General features: G+C 44.8%; 1 protein-coding gene across 1 annotated transcript; it reads left to right on the forward strand.

Moving 5' to 3' along the window:
- The first annotated feature begins 6538 nt into the window (after positions 1–6538).
- Positions 6539–10040, forward strand: vgll3 (vestigial-like family member 3). Its single transcript, XM_018743565.2, has 4 exons — positions 6539–6873; positions 7736–8042; positions 8329–8820; positions 9726–10040. The coding sequence occupies exons 1-4, from the start codon at positions 6772–6774 to the stop codon at positions 9764–9766; spliced, it is 942 nt and encodes a 313-aa protein (XP_018599081.1). The 5' UTR covers positions 6539–6771; the 3' UTR covers positions 9767–10040.
- The last annotated feature ends 2501 nt before the right edge of the window (positions 10041–12541 follow it).

Raw genomic sequence — 12541 nt, forward strand, 5'->3', positions numbered from 1 at the left:
TCCTATTTACCAGTTGTTGGCATAAAGATAATGGCTTTAATTAAGTTTCAAGAAGGGAATTTGGTGTTTCAGAAACTCCTGGCAAAATTTATTTCAGAAGATAATATCATACAAGCTATTAGAAAATTTTAATTGTTAACATTTTAAATGTTATTTTTGAATTTGAAAAATCTTACATGTTGCTGTAAATATGAAACATTTCCACATTAACGATTCAATATATATTTTTTTTGACTGAACAGAATATTGGTTTACATTTCCCATTTTAAATTAACACGGTGTGGGTATGAGAGGAAACTTAATATTCATAATTTTAACTAAACGAGCTCGGATTAACCGGTCATTGTGCAGTCCAGCTATATGGCGTGTGTATTATGTCTTGTCAATTAAATGGGTATACCTCCACTTGAAATTGCATAAAAGTCCTTGAAATGGAAACACCTCATTAATTTACCCAAGTTACAATGGGCAAGTCTTTCGGAGAATCATAAAATTTGTAAAAATTATCTTTTTCGAACAGGGAGAACCAATTACCCAGCGTTCTTGGGTCTGGCCTAATCAGTCTTTTGAGATGGCCCTGATTACAACTTCTTTAAAATGGTCAGTAACAGAGGAAACCAATTAACATGAATAATGGCGGGGTCCTCACTGGCGCTATGAATCTTGTGAGAAATGGAATTAGTTTTTCTGTAGGCAAAAAAGATGCAATTAAAAGTGAAATTCATACACAAAATTGGTGTAACGGCAGGATAGCGAAGCAGCAGAGGCATTGAAACGTGAATAAATTGGATCCTTGTTTCTGAGAACATGGTCATTACATGGTTTGTGAAACTTACGGAATAGCAACATTACACTTCTGTTTCTATTTCAGCCATAATATATTTAGTTTATTTACTATTTAACAAAAATGAACACCCATTGTTTAATAGAACCCATTTTTTACACAGCACCCAGCAGGACCTCAGAAGCTTCATTGTGAACCATTGTAATGTAATTGTAATTTCCTTTTCTGAATTATTTCAGAATTACAATATTAGAGAAACTGAAGGTGCACTTTAATTTTCAGAGTATGCTGGCAGATTGAGAAAAAAAAAAACCTAAACATACATATCATCTAGATTTCATTGTGAGGGGTTTAAATGTATGTATCTAATTTAATGTCTTGAGCAATTAATACATGAGTTAATTGGATATAACAAAAAGGTAACATATTCTGCAGCCCCCAGAGACCATTTCTTTCATGTTCCGACTCCCTGGTTACCATAAAAACCCATTAAACCCATTAAACCTCTTCAGCGTGTCCAACAGAAACCTTCTTGGGATTTTGTTTACCAACATTTTCCACACACTCAGAAACACTCATGTGCACACAATAGTGTCAGTAGAATGTAAGCTGTCAGATGTAGTAAATATATGGAAATATGTTGGAAAATATAAGAAATATAAATCCCCCTTATCAATAAGTGCTAGTCCAGTGTCGGGCTGCGGTTGTCCAGAGGCTATACTGCCAGCACAGGGCATCATGCAGGGTACTCCCTGGATGAGATGCCAGTTTATCAGCAGGGCAATCACACACACACACACACACAAAGCGAAATTTAGAGAAATCATTTCGATCCAAAACACATGTCTGTGGACTGCATTGTTTCCAAACAATGTGTTACAGTAGCATCAGCATCAGTAGTATCTATCACATTGTACTACCAATATAATACTCTAGTGTGTGTACCAGGTAATATAACGGACACGACATGAAGGGGACTAACCTGTATTTGTGACATCATCATTAAGTCAAACCAGTCCTTTGATGAGTGTTAATCAGCACTAATTGTGATTTAATGGATGGTTAATTTCAGCATCCCTCCCTCCACATCACCCCGTGTCTATAAACGGGGGGCGATGCTGTAAACACTAGGAGCGCAGGTGTACGCACGCAATGTCATACATCAACCTGTCTCACTGTTCTTGCATGCACACACCTGTATTCACTGAACTGAAAGTCGTTATTTAATTGCACCTATGAAGGAATGGTAACGGTGGTAACACTGGTAGTGTGCTGAGGAGGGGATCGCATATGAACATGTACCACCTGAGCTCTGAGTGGGGCTGAGGCTGCTGGGAAAAGAACAGAAGCAGATGGGAAGGAGAGGGCGAAACATGCCCCCCACACACACGTTGCAGCTGCTTCCACTTCCTCCACTTTGCTAATTGCAGCATTAACAAGTGATATTTATTTACATTTACATTTATTTATTTAACAGATGCTTTTCTCCAAAGCGACTTCCAATGAACTCTATGTAGTGTTACTATCAGCCCACACACCTTTTTCACTGTGGTGACCTACACTGCTAGATACACTACTTACACTGGGTAACTCATCCATACATCAGTGGAAGACACCCTCTGTGGCACTCACACACTATTGGGAACTTGAACAGTATGTCTTTGGAGTGTGGGAGGAAACCAGAGCACCCAAAGACTTACACTACTTACACTGGGTAACTCATCCATACATCAGTGGAACACACTCTCTCTGTCACTCACACACTAGTTCAGTTGCAGCGGAAGGCGTAAATGTACACAAACTCATACACACTGGAACTGCTTGAACACTCTTCCCAGACAAACACTTCCTTTCAAATATTCACTGAGATCACAGCTATTGATTGCTTATTGCAGCTATTGATGGTTATTGATCACAACTGTAAATAAATTACTGTGACCTTCTTTCCTACCTGTCAAACCAGCATCCTGTGTTTCACCACTTCTCTCGCAGATTGGCTCGTATGGCCTCAAGAACCGACATTTTGCTGCTCTTCAAGCAAAACTGATCTGCGTTTTGATCCTGGCTTGTGAACAGGCCTGATTTATGCGGCGCCTAAAAAAGGAAAATGTTCTCGATGTGTGAATACATGTTGAAAGCCAATGGATTTCACAATTTTTCTTTAATTTAAATGGTTGTCATGCAAAGAAAATCCGTGTGAATTACATTCATTTTGGGCGTATTCTTCATTTTAAGGGTGTTGGTTTCGGTGTCTGTGTTCCACTTCCGCAGCCAGTGCACTGCTGACTCTTGTTTGAATAATTCACAACTTGAGCGAGGTATTATACCACATCAACGTGAACAACCAGCACATTTGCATCACTAGCCGACAAAACACCCAGTGAAATGTAATGGTACAAAAAAGGGTCGCTGAGGGTATAACGAATCCCAAACTATTCCTCACTTCATTCATCCATTATCAATAACCACTTGTCCAGTACAGGGTCATGGTGCTATTGAGCCACTTCCAGACTCATAGGATGTGAGGCATAAGACACCCTGGATGGGACACCAGGCCATCAGAGGACAATCACACTTACTCATTTACTCCCAAGCACAATCTCTAAGAGGAATTTAGAGTCACCAGTCCACCTGAAACATTTGTCTTAGGACTGTGAGAAGAAACCAGAGCACCTAGTCACAATCCACACAAAACACAGGGAGAACAGACAGACTCTGTACAGATTAAGCTAGATTCAAACCCATGCCCAGACCTGCAGCCTGTGAGGCACCAGCACTACTCACTTTTTTGCTAATTATCAGTCTTTATTACAACACTTTGCACATAAGTTTTCTGCACAGAACAGTAGAAGCCTCTAACCTCTTGCTCTATTCTGATGTATCACAAATTTTCCAGGACCTAACTATGACCCAGTGTAACCTTTGAAGTAATTATTTTTTAATTCTTATCTAGTAAATATTTTGTTGCCTGGAACAGTTGAATTGGGGCTATGGGGCAGTCAGAGACTAACAGTGTAGCTTAATATCACTCAAACCCCTGTCTGCAGTCAACCAGCATAAGAGTTACGATATGATTCTGTGACTGAAACTTACCTAATAAGGAGTAAATTTGTATTGATTTAGTATTTGCCGTTATTAAATGGGGGGGTGCGGTGGCGCAGGGGGTTGGACCGGGTCCTGCTCTCCGGTGGGTCTGGGGTTTGAGTCCCACTTGGGGTGTCTTGCGACAGACTGGCGTCCCGTCCTGGGTGTGTCCCCTCCCCCTCCCGCCTTATGCCCTGTGTTGCCGGGTTTGGCTCTGGCTCCCCGCAACCTCGAATGGGACAAGAGGTTCAGAAAGAGTGTGTTTGTAAACGGGGGCGTGGTGGCGTAGCAGGTTTGACCGGATCCTGCTTTCTGGTGGGTCTGGGGTTTGAGTCCCGCTTGGGGTGCCTTGCAACTTATTGGCGTCCCGTCCTGGGTGTGTCGCCTCCCGCCTTATGCCCTGTGCTGCTGGGTTAGGCTCCAGCTCCCCACAACCCCACATGGGACAAGCGGTTTCAGACTGCGTGTGTGTGTGTGCGTGCGCATTCATCAATGCAGAATTCGGACTATCCGCTCGCCCAAGGCTGTTGGTACCCAGAAGGTGACTGTGGGGTTTTTCCTCACTTGACAACTTACAACAGTCCTGAACCCTGCAGGAAACAAGGAATTATTGCTTCTTAGAACAACTTTAAACACCCTAAATCACGTTCAACATTCCGGGCGCGCCCAGAATCGCTGGCTGTTAATAACACGTGTAGCTATTCAGCAGCGAGCAGTCTGATGAAAGTGTTTTCCGAGAGAACCGCTTTCCCCCCGCTGCCAAGCCAAATAAAATGGGAATTGCAGGGAAGCGAGACTCCGAACATCTGCCAGCTGGTGTTCTGAAAAAGATATGTCAACATTCCCAGCAGCCTCGGCTCGTCCGAAAACAGCTGGGCGCCGAGACTGCACACGAGTGACCCCGACGCGGTAAACCCCGGCCTACAGGTAACACGGCATGAAGCCGTAGCGGTTCAGTCACAGCTCCGACACAGGCATGCAATTCGCCTCTGAACGGCTGGCGGCAAACCGCCTTGCCACAGAACATCAATTATTTGGATCGAAAAACATGCTGTAATCGGTTCTACATGTTTTTCCTTAAGCCTGGTGTTAATGTAAGAGACCAGATATGAAACATTGTTGAGTTCTTCATTTTCATTCACCTGCATGGCCCTCGATACGTCTTTGCATGACAGCTCTTCTTTCCTTATGGTTAAACCCACAAGTAAATTATAAAAACTTCCTTAAACTCACATTAGATTTTTGCCTCAAAAACGACGCACAACGCATGCGCTGCCGTTCACTACGGGATGGACTCGTAGCATAAAAACTTGCAGGATGACGCTTAACTGCTGTAGAAATATGAATAAATATGATATTTCATAGATATGAACGTGTCTGCTTTAAACCTGAACCCAGGTCCTAACAATACTTGAAATATGGAAATAAATAGATTTCTTGCTCTGTCACTCCATGGAATTGATGCTCTTACTGTTTGATAAATAAAAATATTACATGAATGAATGAATGAGCTTTATTGCCAAGTATGTTTACACATACAAGGAATTCGTCTTGGTGAAAAACTACAATATGCATGTGGATCAGCTCTGCAGCTGCATCTTGGCCAAGCTGTTCTTTTTCTTCTATTTTTTTCCGCATGACATCCAGGAGGTCCCATTAGGACCAGCACGTGCTGCCGGTCCAGTACAGGTGTTTCTCTGAAGTTAAACGGAACCAAACTGGCAATTTTGAATCACAGCACATGAGTTTTAAATGAGAGACTGGTGTGAATTACATTCCTTTATGCAGTTCTGCCAGGACAAGAAGATGTTGAGTGAAAACTGTGTGTGTGTGTGTGTGTGTGTGTGTGTGTTCCAACCAGCCCTACAGGAGACTTGGAAAGAGATATATCACACAGTTTCGCAGAACTGCAGTAATACATGAACAATCACAGTTCCGCAACAGTTACATCGAAACATGTAATAACTATAAAAATTTTTTCACGTATTGCAGAAAAAACTATTTCTAGCAGTTTATGGAAATGTTTAACGGCTAAACAAATCTAGATTTACTTTATGAACATTAGGTGGCAGTATAACCACTCACTATAGTAAATAATGAGCATATACATATAATCTAATATAAACACTGAGTCTACTATCGCTCCTTAAATTATTGATGATAATAATAATAATAATAATAATAATAATAATAGTGAGAAGAAGAAGAAGATTTTTTAAATTATTAACATATCTTTTGTTGCAGGTCTTAATTGAATTGCTTTTGAAATATGACAGCAGACACATCAGACACCCAGCATTTTATTACCTCGTTATAATATACTTCTGCGCGTAATGATACCGATGTGAGATGTGCACCGCGAAGGGACATTCACCGACGAGGTGCAGTTTTACTGCTCTCAGACATTAAGGTTATTACCAGAAATGTGAATGTAGTTAATAAACGACGGAGCAGATACGCGCAGAAAAGGTACGCGCCACTTGTTGCTCAAATCACGCGTTTTCGGAACTTTAACATTAACAGCATGATGTTAAAAGGTTTGTTAATGCTTTACGCCAGTACTTTGGAGGGGGGGGAGGGGGGTGACATCTCCACCCAGCCCACCCCCCAAGCTGCCCCCAACCCTCCACGTTACGAAGTGGCCGCGCGGCTCTGGACTGCAGTACAGATCTGAAGAGTGGTGGGGGGGGGGCACTGATGTCAACTGCAGCTCTTTCCAAGGAGGAAAACGCAGCAGCTGATGATGGGGACCCTTTTGTTTTCATGCAAATAGGGCTTTTTTGTTGCCCGAGGTTTATATAGGGACAATGAGAGCAGGCAGACCCGTCCCAGTGTGAGCTGCGCTCCGCCGCCTTTCGCTGCTCTTCTGCCCAAAGTCCTCTTTTTGCCATAAGAGTCCTGCCATGAGCTGCCTGGATGTGATGTACCGTCAGACCTATGGAGCGCACCACTACCTGCCGGCGGCTGCGTACAGGGCTGCGTGTCTCCATCGCCACCAGCACCAGGTAGGTTCGAATCCCGTCTTTCCCTCCGTCCTCCTCGCCTTCTTTTTTTTTTTACGCAGCGCTTTTACGCACACAGCCCGCATTGCGATCGAACCCCTGCCGCCAGTCTGTCCCCGCTCGCGCGCGCGCGAGCCCGAGCGCGAGCTTTCCCGGCGCGCACATGGACGTCGCTTGGTCCGGCTGGGATCCTCGGTTGGACCGTAAACGGGCTGTCGGAGACTTTGCCGCGTGTTTTCGCGTAACGGGTCGAACTTCGAAGTCCGTCGCTTGTTTCTCTTGTTTCTCGGGTGGCTGTTATTCAAATGCCTCGGGGCAGTAAAAGTTACACTGCTGTACTTTTTCTCACCACTTTTTTCCTTCGTGATCTTTGCCGAATCCAGCATGCGCTCTAGTACTGACTGCTTGGTGCGCATCTCCTCATACCAGCTGTAGTCACCGCTCAGTAAACAGTTTGGTGCATGTTTCGTTTTCTTGTCTAATATTAATGCATGTGAAACGTTTAATATAAGTGAATCTTGATCTCTGATGCACTGAAACTTCTGTAAGAGTAAAGTGAATAAATTACCTTGCCTATGAGTACAGTATGGTGTTCGTTAAAGTTCATCTTTGCTGTGGTTTAAGTGCAGGTCAATGTAGTGCATGGAAATGTGTCAAACTATAAGATACTTTCTAATGCTGTTGTAACATGTGGATGAGTACAGGAGTTTGCGCTAAAGCAGATCACTCCAAAGTACCTCGGCCCTGTGTGACGCCGGGGGTAGAGGTGTAGCCCGGTGCCCCCCTCCCTAGCCGAGTCTGCGCTGCGTGGGACCAGCAAAGCTAGTTCCCAGACACCCATGTCCACTCTGCCCCGTCTCTGCAGAAGAAGGTCAGTGCCTCCGGCAAGATGCAGGATCCCGTGGAGCCGACTGCGCAACCTGCACTGGGGAAGGAGCACAAGGCACGGCAGGAGGAGGGAAGGGGCGGCACGGATGCGCTCGGAACACCGGCCAAGGAAGTCCCGCCTGCGGAGACGGAGTACCTGAGCTCCAGGTGTGTCCTGTTCACCTACTTCCAGGGCAACATCGGGGATGTGGTGGACGAGCACTTCTCCCGGGCCCTGGGCCAGAGCGGCACGCTTGCCGAGGACAGGAAGCGCAGCCGTACCCCGCCGGGGGGGATCTGGAAAGGTGAGCGATGGGCAGCCGCACTTAGAGTGTCGAGGCATTTCTGATTGCGTTCCGTCATCCCGTCTTCTTTTCTGACCAAAGACGCTCTGGCCACTGATGATCACAGTCATCATTACCTGGAACACGCTCTCTTTCAGTGCGGTTGTGTTCCAGAAAATGACGACAGTCTGCTAAAAATGCATCATCCAGGGAGTCCTGTTTATCTTACATGTTGTCATGATACGCTGTGCGGGGGTGTGGTCGGAGGGGCACGGTCCCCGAGTGACTCAGTGTTCGTGTGTTTTAGATGGTGCGAGTCTGTCTGCCGGATTCCCGTCAGCCCTCTGGGGCAGCAGCTACACCCAACAGAGCAGCCCGTGTCTCCCCTCCGTCCATCCCGACTTTCCCCCAGGCACAGCCTTCTCCTCTGGGGAGTCTGGCACCTGGGCAGGACACGCCCTCCACCAGCCCGGCCTGCCCCCTCCCACCACTCTCCCTGAATCCTGGCACTATGCCCTGGGGGCACAAAGCGGTCCTGGTTACCCCCACGTCCATGAGGTCTACCCCCACATGCATGCCAGGCACACGCACCCGCATGGACACACCCATCACGTGCTGCACCACACCCATGGCGCCACCCTGGACCCCCGCTTCAGCCCTCTGCTGCTCTCCAGCGTACACCCCACCTGCAGCCCCACGCCGCACTGCGAGGGAGCCAAGGCCGAGCTGGAGGCCGGAAACCCACCGACACACAACTGGTCAGGTTCATTCCATGGCTCAGTGGACATCTTTGACTCAGGTGGGTGTTGGGATGCAGCCCCCGCTGAGAGAATCGAGGACACAGTCGAAATAAAATTCACGGGATTTTCCTGTAGAACAATGTAATCCGGTGGCACGGTACTTCAGCAGGGAACACTGGTTCGAATTCGGCATAGTTAGTGCGGAATTTGCATGTTCGCCCGCTTTGTGTCGGAGTAAGTTTCCTCTAGGTGCTCTGGTTTCCTCCTGCAGTTGAAACTCGTGTTTTTCACGTGACCTGATGAATGTCAATTATTCATAGTGTGTGTGTGAACAAGCGTGAGTGTGGACTGACCGATGCTGTATGTTATGGATAAACTCTGGGGCACCGTGATCCTGCATGGGACAAGTGGTTATTCATAACAGATGTATGAATTCATAATCTATTCCACAACAAATGAATGAATGAATGAATGAATGAATGAATGAAATTTCTACTCGGTTGCAGCAGCGTACAATGTACAAAATACAAAAAACACCCACGCACGTACATACAGTGATCAAACAGAGATAAATAATTAGATAAATGAGTTAAGTAAATAATTCAGCATGTATATTTAAACACAATAATTGAACAAGTATATTTAAACACGGTGGGTCTGGGGTTCGAGTCCCGCTTGGGGTGCCTTGCGGACTGGCGTCCCGTCCTGGGTGTGTCCCCTCCCCCTCTGGCCTTGCGCCGTGTTGCCGGGTTCGGCTCCAGTTCACCACGACCCTGCTCGGGACAAGCAGTTGTAGACGTGTGTGTGTGTGTGTGTGTGTGTGTGTGTGTGTATTTAAATACAATAAAATATATTTCTACTCAACGCATTTATACATATTTATAGCCCTGAATTATTGACTCCACTGCATTATTCTTGACAGACCCCTCAGCGTGTTAAAGTCCCGTCTCCTTTCCTCGCACAGCTCTGGATCAGGACAAAGGGAAGACGTCTGTCTGGTTCTGATATAAAGTAGGTCCGGCGAGACGTTGGCTTCACTTTGCAGACACGTTCCTCCATCAAGACGACCAGATCTCCTCTCGCACGGCCTTCAAATTTCCTGGGAATTTTCTCAGGAAAGGAAGCTCTCTCCTTGGGGTCGGCACAACAGCGTTCTTTGGAGAATGCCAGCGTTTTACCACAGTAAACAGGACTTTCAGATTAAGGGCCCCCTTTTGACCACGTTTCCTTTTTTTTGATGAAATTTATGGAGCCCTGTCCCGGTTGTATTTCTAAGGAGAAGGCTGTCTCAGGAAGAATTCCACTCTGATGGAAACCACTTACTCCTGACAGATTTTTGAAGGTATATTTTAATTCCCCTTTTTCGGGTTCCTTTTCTCGTTGTCTCACGTTACGCATCTTTTTTGCCGTTCCGGTGGTCCGTTTCGAATTAATGCGAGTTCTTTGCGCGCTCCAATAGTTCTGTTTCAAGAACTGTCCATTTCTGTGTGTTACAGCTATAAGGGATGGCTTTGTGCTTAAAGAGACACCTTTATTCTACTCATTTACAATATATTGTAATATCCTGTGCATTCTTAGTATGTCCTCGCTATCATATGTTGCGTTTTGTTTTTTTTTTTTTGTTATAATCTCTTTCAGAGTATCGTTTTATTTTTCGCTTTCATTTTCTTTCTCTTTTAAAGCGGGAAGCAATGTAGTCACTGAAGAGAGACATAAATTGCTAAGTTCTATTGGCAAATATTGTTTCTGTTTGCTTACAAAAAAAATGAACCGCAATACTGAACGAAGTGAACGAGATGTGCCTTCAGTGTATGTCCTTAAATGAAAGGAGAAGTCCTTTCTTCTTTTATAATACAAATCTCTGTCTGTATCTTTAATATGAAAGATTTTTTGTATTTTGCCTTCAAGGGAGCAATAAGACTGGAAAAGATCAGCGGTATTTTGTATAGATTTATGCATTTCATTCAGCAAAATGAATTCTTTACACAAGAACTACCCTGATTGGGGTGAGAAATACATTTCATTAGGCCTGTGATACTTTTTTAAAACTACTATTAGCCAAATAACACAAAAAAACAGATAATATGGAAAAAAAAACTTTATATTCTGTTCATTCGATTCATACGTTCCTCTTTCAGTTTTACTGCCCTTTGTAAATAGAAAATAAAATATAAGCTGTCGCAAAGTTCATATTGCCTTTTCAGAGTTTTTCAGAGTTTTTGTGGACATTTGTGCATGGAGTAGCTTTAGTTTTTTTTTAAATTACAGACAGTCCCAAATGTGATGCGTTCTTCTCTATGTCCAACATTAAAAGAGCTCTTGAATAAGAGGAAGAATCGTATTTAAAGCGAATAAGGAGCACATTTGCTGGCTGTGCAGGAAGAGGCCGTGGAGAGACGTGCTGAACGTACCGCGGTAACGCAAGCGGGCGGCGCGTATTTCAGCAGCAGCAGCAGCAGCAATAGCAGCCATGGGAGCAGATAAACGATGGTGGAGGAATGCGGGGAGCTGCCTGCTCTCAAAAAGATGGCCCCGGCCGAATCCACTGCGGCACAAAGAATGCTCGGAGCGCTTGCTATGTGTTCCTGCGTGAAATCAGAAGTTATTTTGGAAAACAGGCTCATAATATATTTTTGGGTGAAGGCCCTGTAGTCACCAGTTGTGTTGTTTTTTTTTTTCTCATTCCCAAGAGGACACCAGGGTTACTGGGGGAGATCTTGATGACCGTGGGTTTAGACCTTCAGGATATGCGCATCCAACCTCTGTTATGTGTGTTTTATTTCAAAAGACCAAAGTGTGATTTATTAAACTTTTGCAACTAGTTCTGCAGTTAATACAAATGTGCAAATGCGGTGTCTTGTTCTTGAAATGTTGCCCGTTTCATTGGAACGGGACGTCTTTCTTCTTTACCGTTTGTCCATTTTTCATTTTTTTCTGCTTTCTTAAATGTGATCGTCGTCAGCAGTGTTATTCCTTCTGACAGTGTTACTGTGTGCTTTGTACAGTGGGATGTAAATGTCTTAGTGAAGATTAAAAAAATAAACTATTTATCATGAAAGCGTGAGACCGCCTGGATTTTGATGATTAGGACTTTCTGGCCTTGCCCTGTGATGGACACACGTGCTTCCAGGATGGGCTCCAGACCACATCAACCCTGCATTGGATGGATGGATGGATGGATGGATGGATTTTATTATTACTATTTTCCTTGCTCACCACATTCATCTAAAGCACTTTAAAAATTAATTTATATAGCTGGATGCTACATATAGCTCTTCAGTAACTCAGTTTGTTCTTCTCTCAAAGGTGCAACAGCAGAGCTCCCCTTGGACTTAAATAGACAGCTGTGATATTATAGTTTTACTCCCTTAAATATTCTCTTTCAGGCCAAGTCTGGTTGACACCTTGGTCAGAGCTCAGATGTAGAGCCGTCCACAGCCCCTGTTCCCAGCTAGACATGACACCATGAGGTATCCACTAAGTATCCATGATCCTCCATCAGTGCCATCCAGTGCTGCTGCTCCTGTCCTGCTGACATGTGTATTGAGCGCAGTCTAAGAGGAGCGGGACAGGATCGGATGCCGTTGTCTCCGGTGTCCTTTGAGAGACAGGCCTGGTTGTCACGACAATTCAAAAGGACAAGTCACCTGCGCAGGGACATGTGGACAGTCCTCACGCTAATGCTGCGCGGGGTCGGCAGCTGGCTTCGGTTGCCAAAGCAGGAACAGTTGGCACTCAATATATGGCGAAAGACCAAAGCTTCTGCCAGCAATCCAAGAA

This window comes from Scleropages formosus, chromosome 12, assembly GCF_900964775.1.
Source record: "Scleropages formosus chromosome 12, fSclFor1.1, whole genome shotgun sequence".
Classification (NCBI taxonomy): domain Eukaryota; kingdom Metazoa; phylum Chordata; class Actinopteri; order Osteoglossiformes; family Osteoglossidae; genus Scleropages; species Scleropages formosus.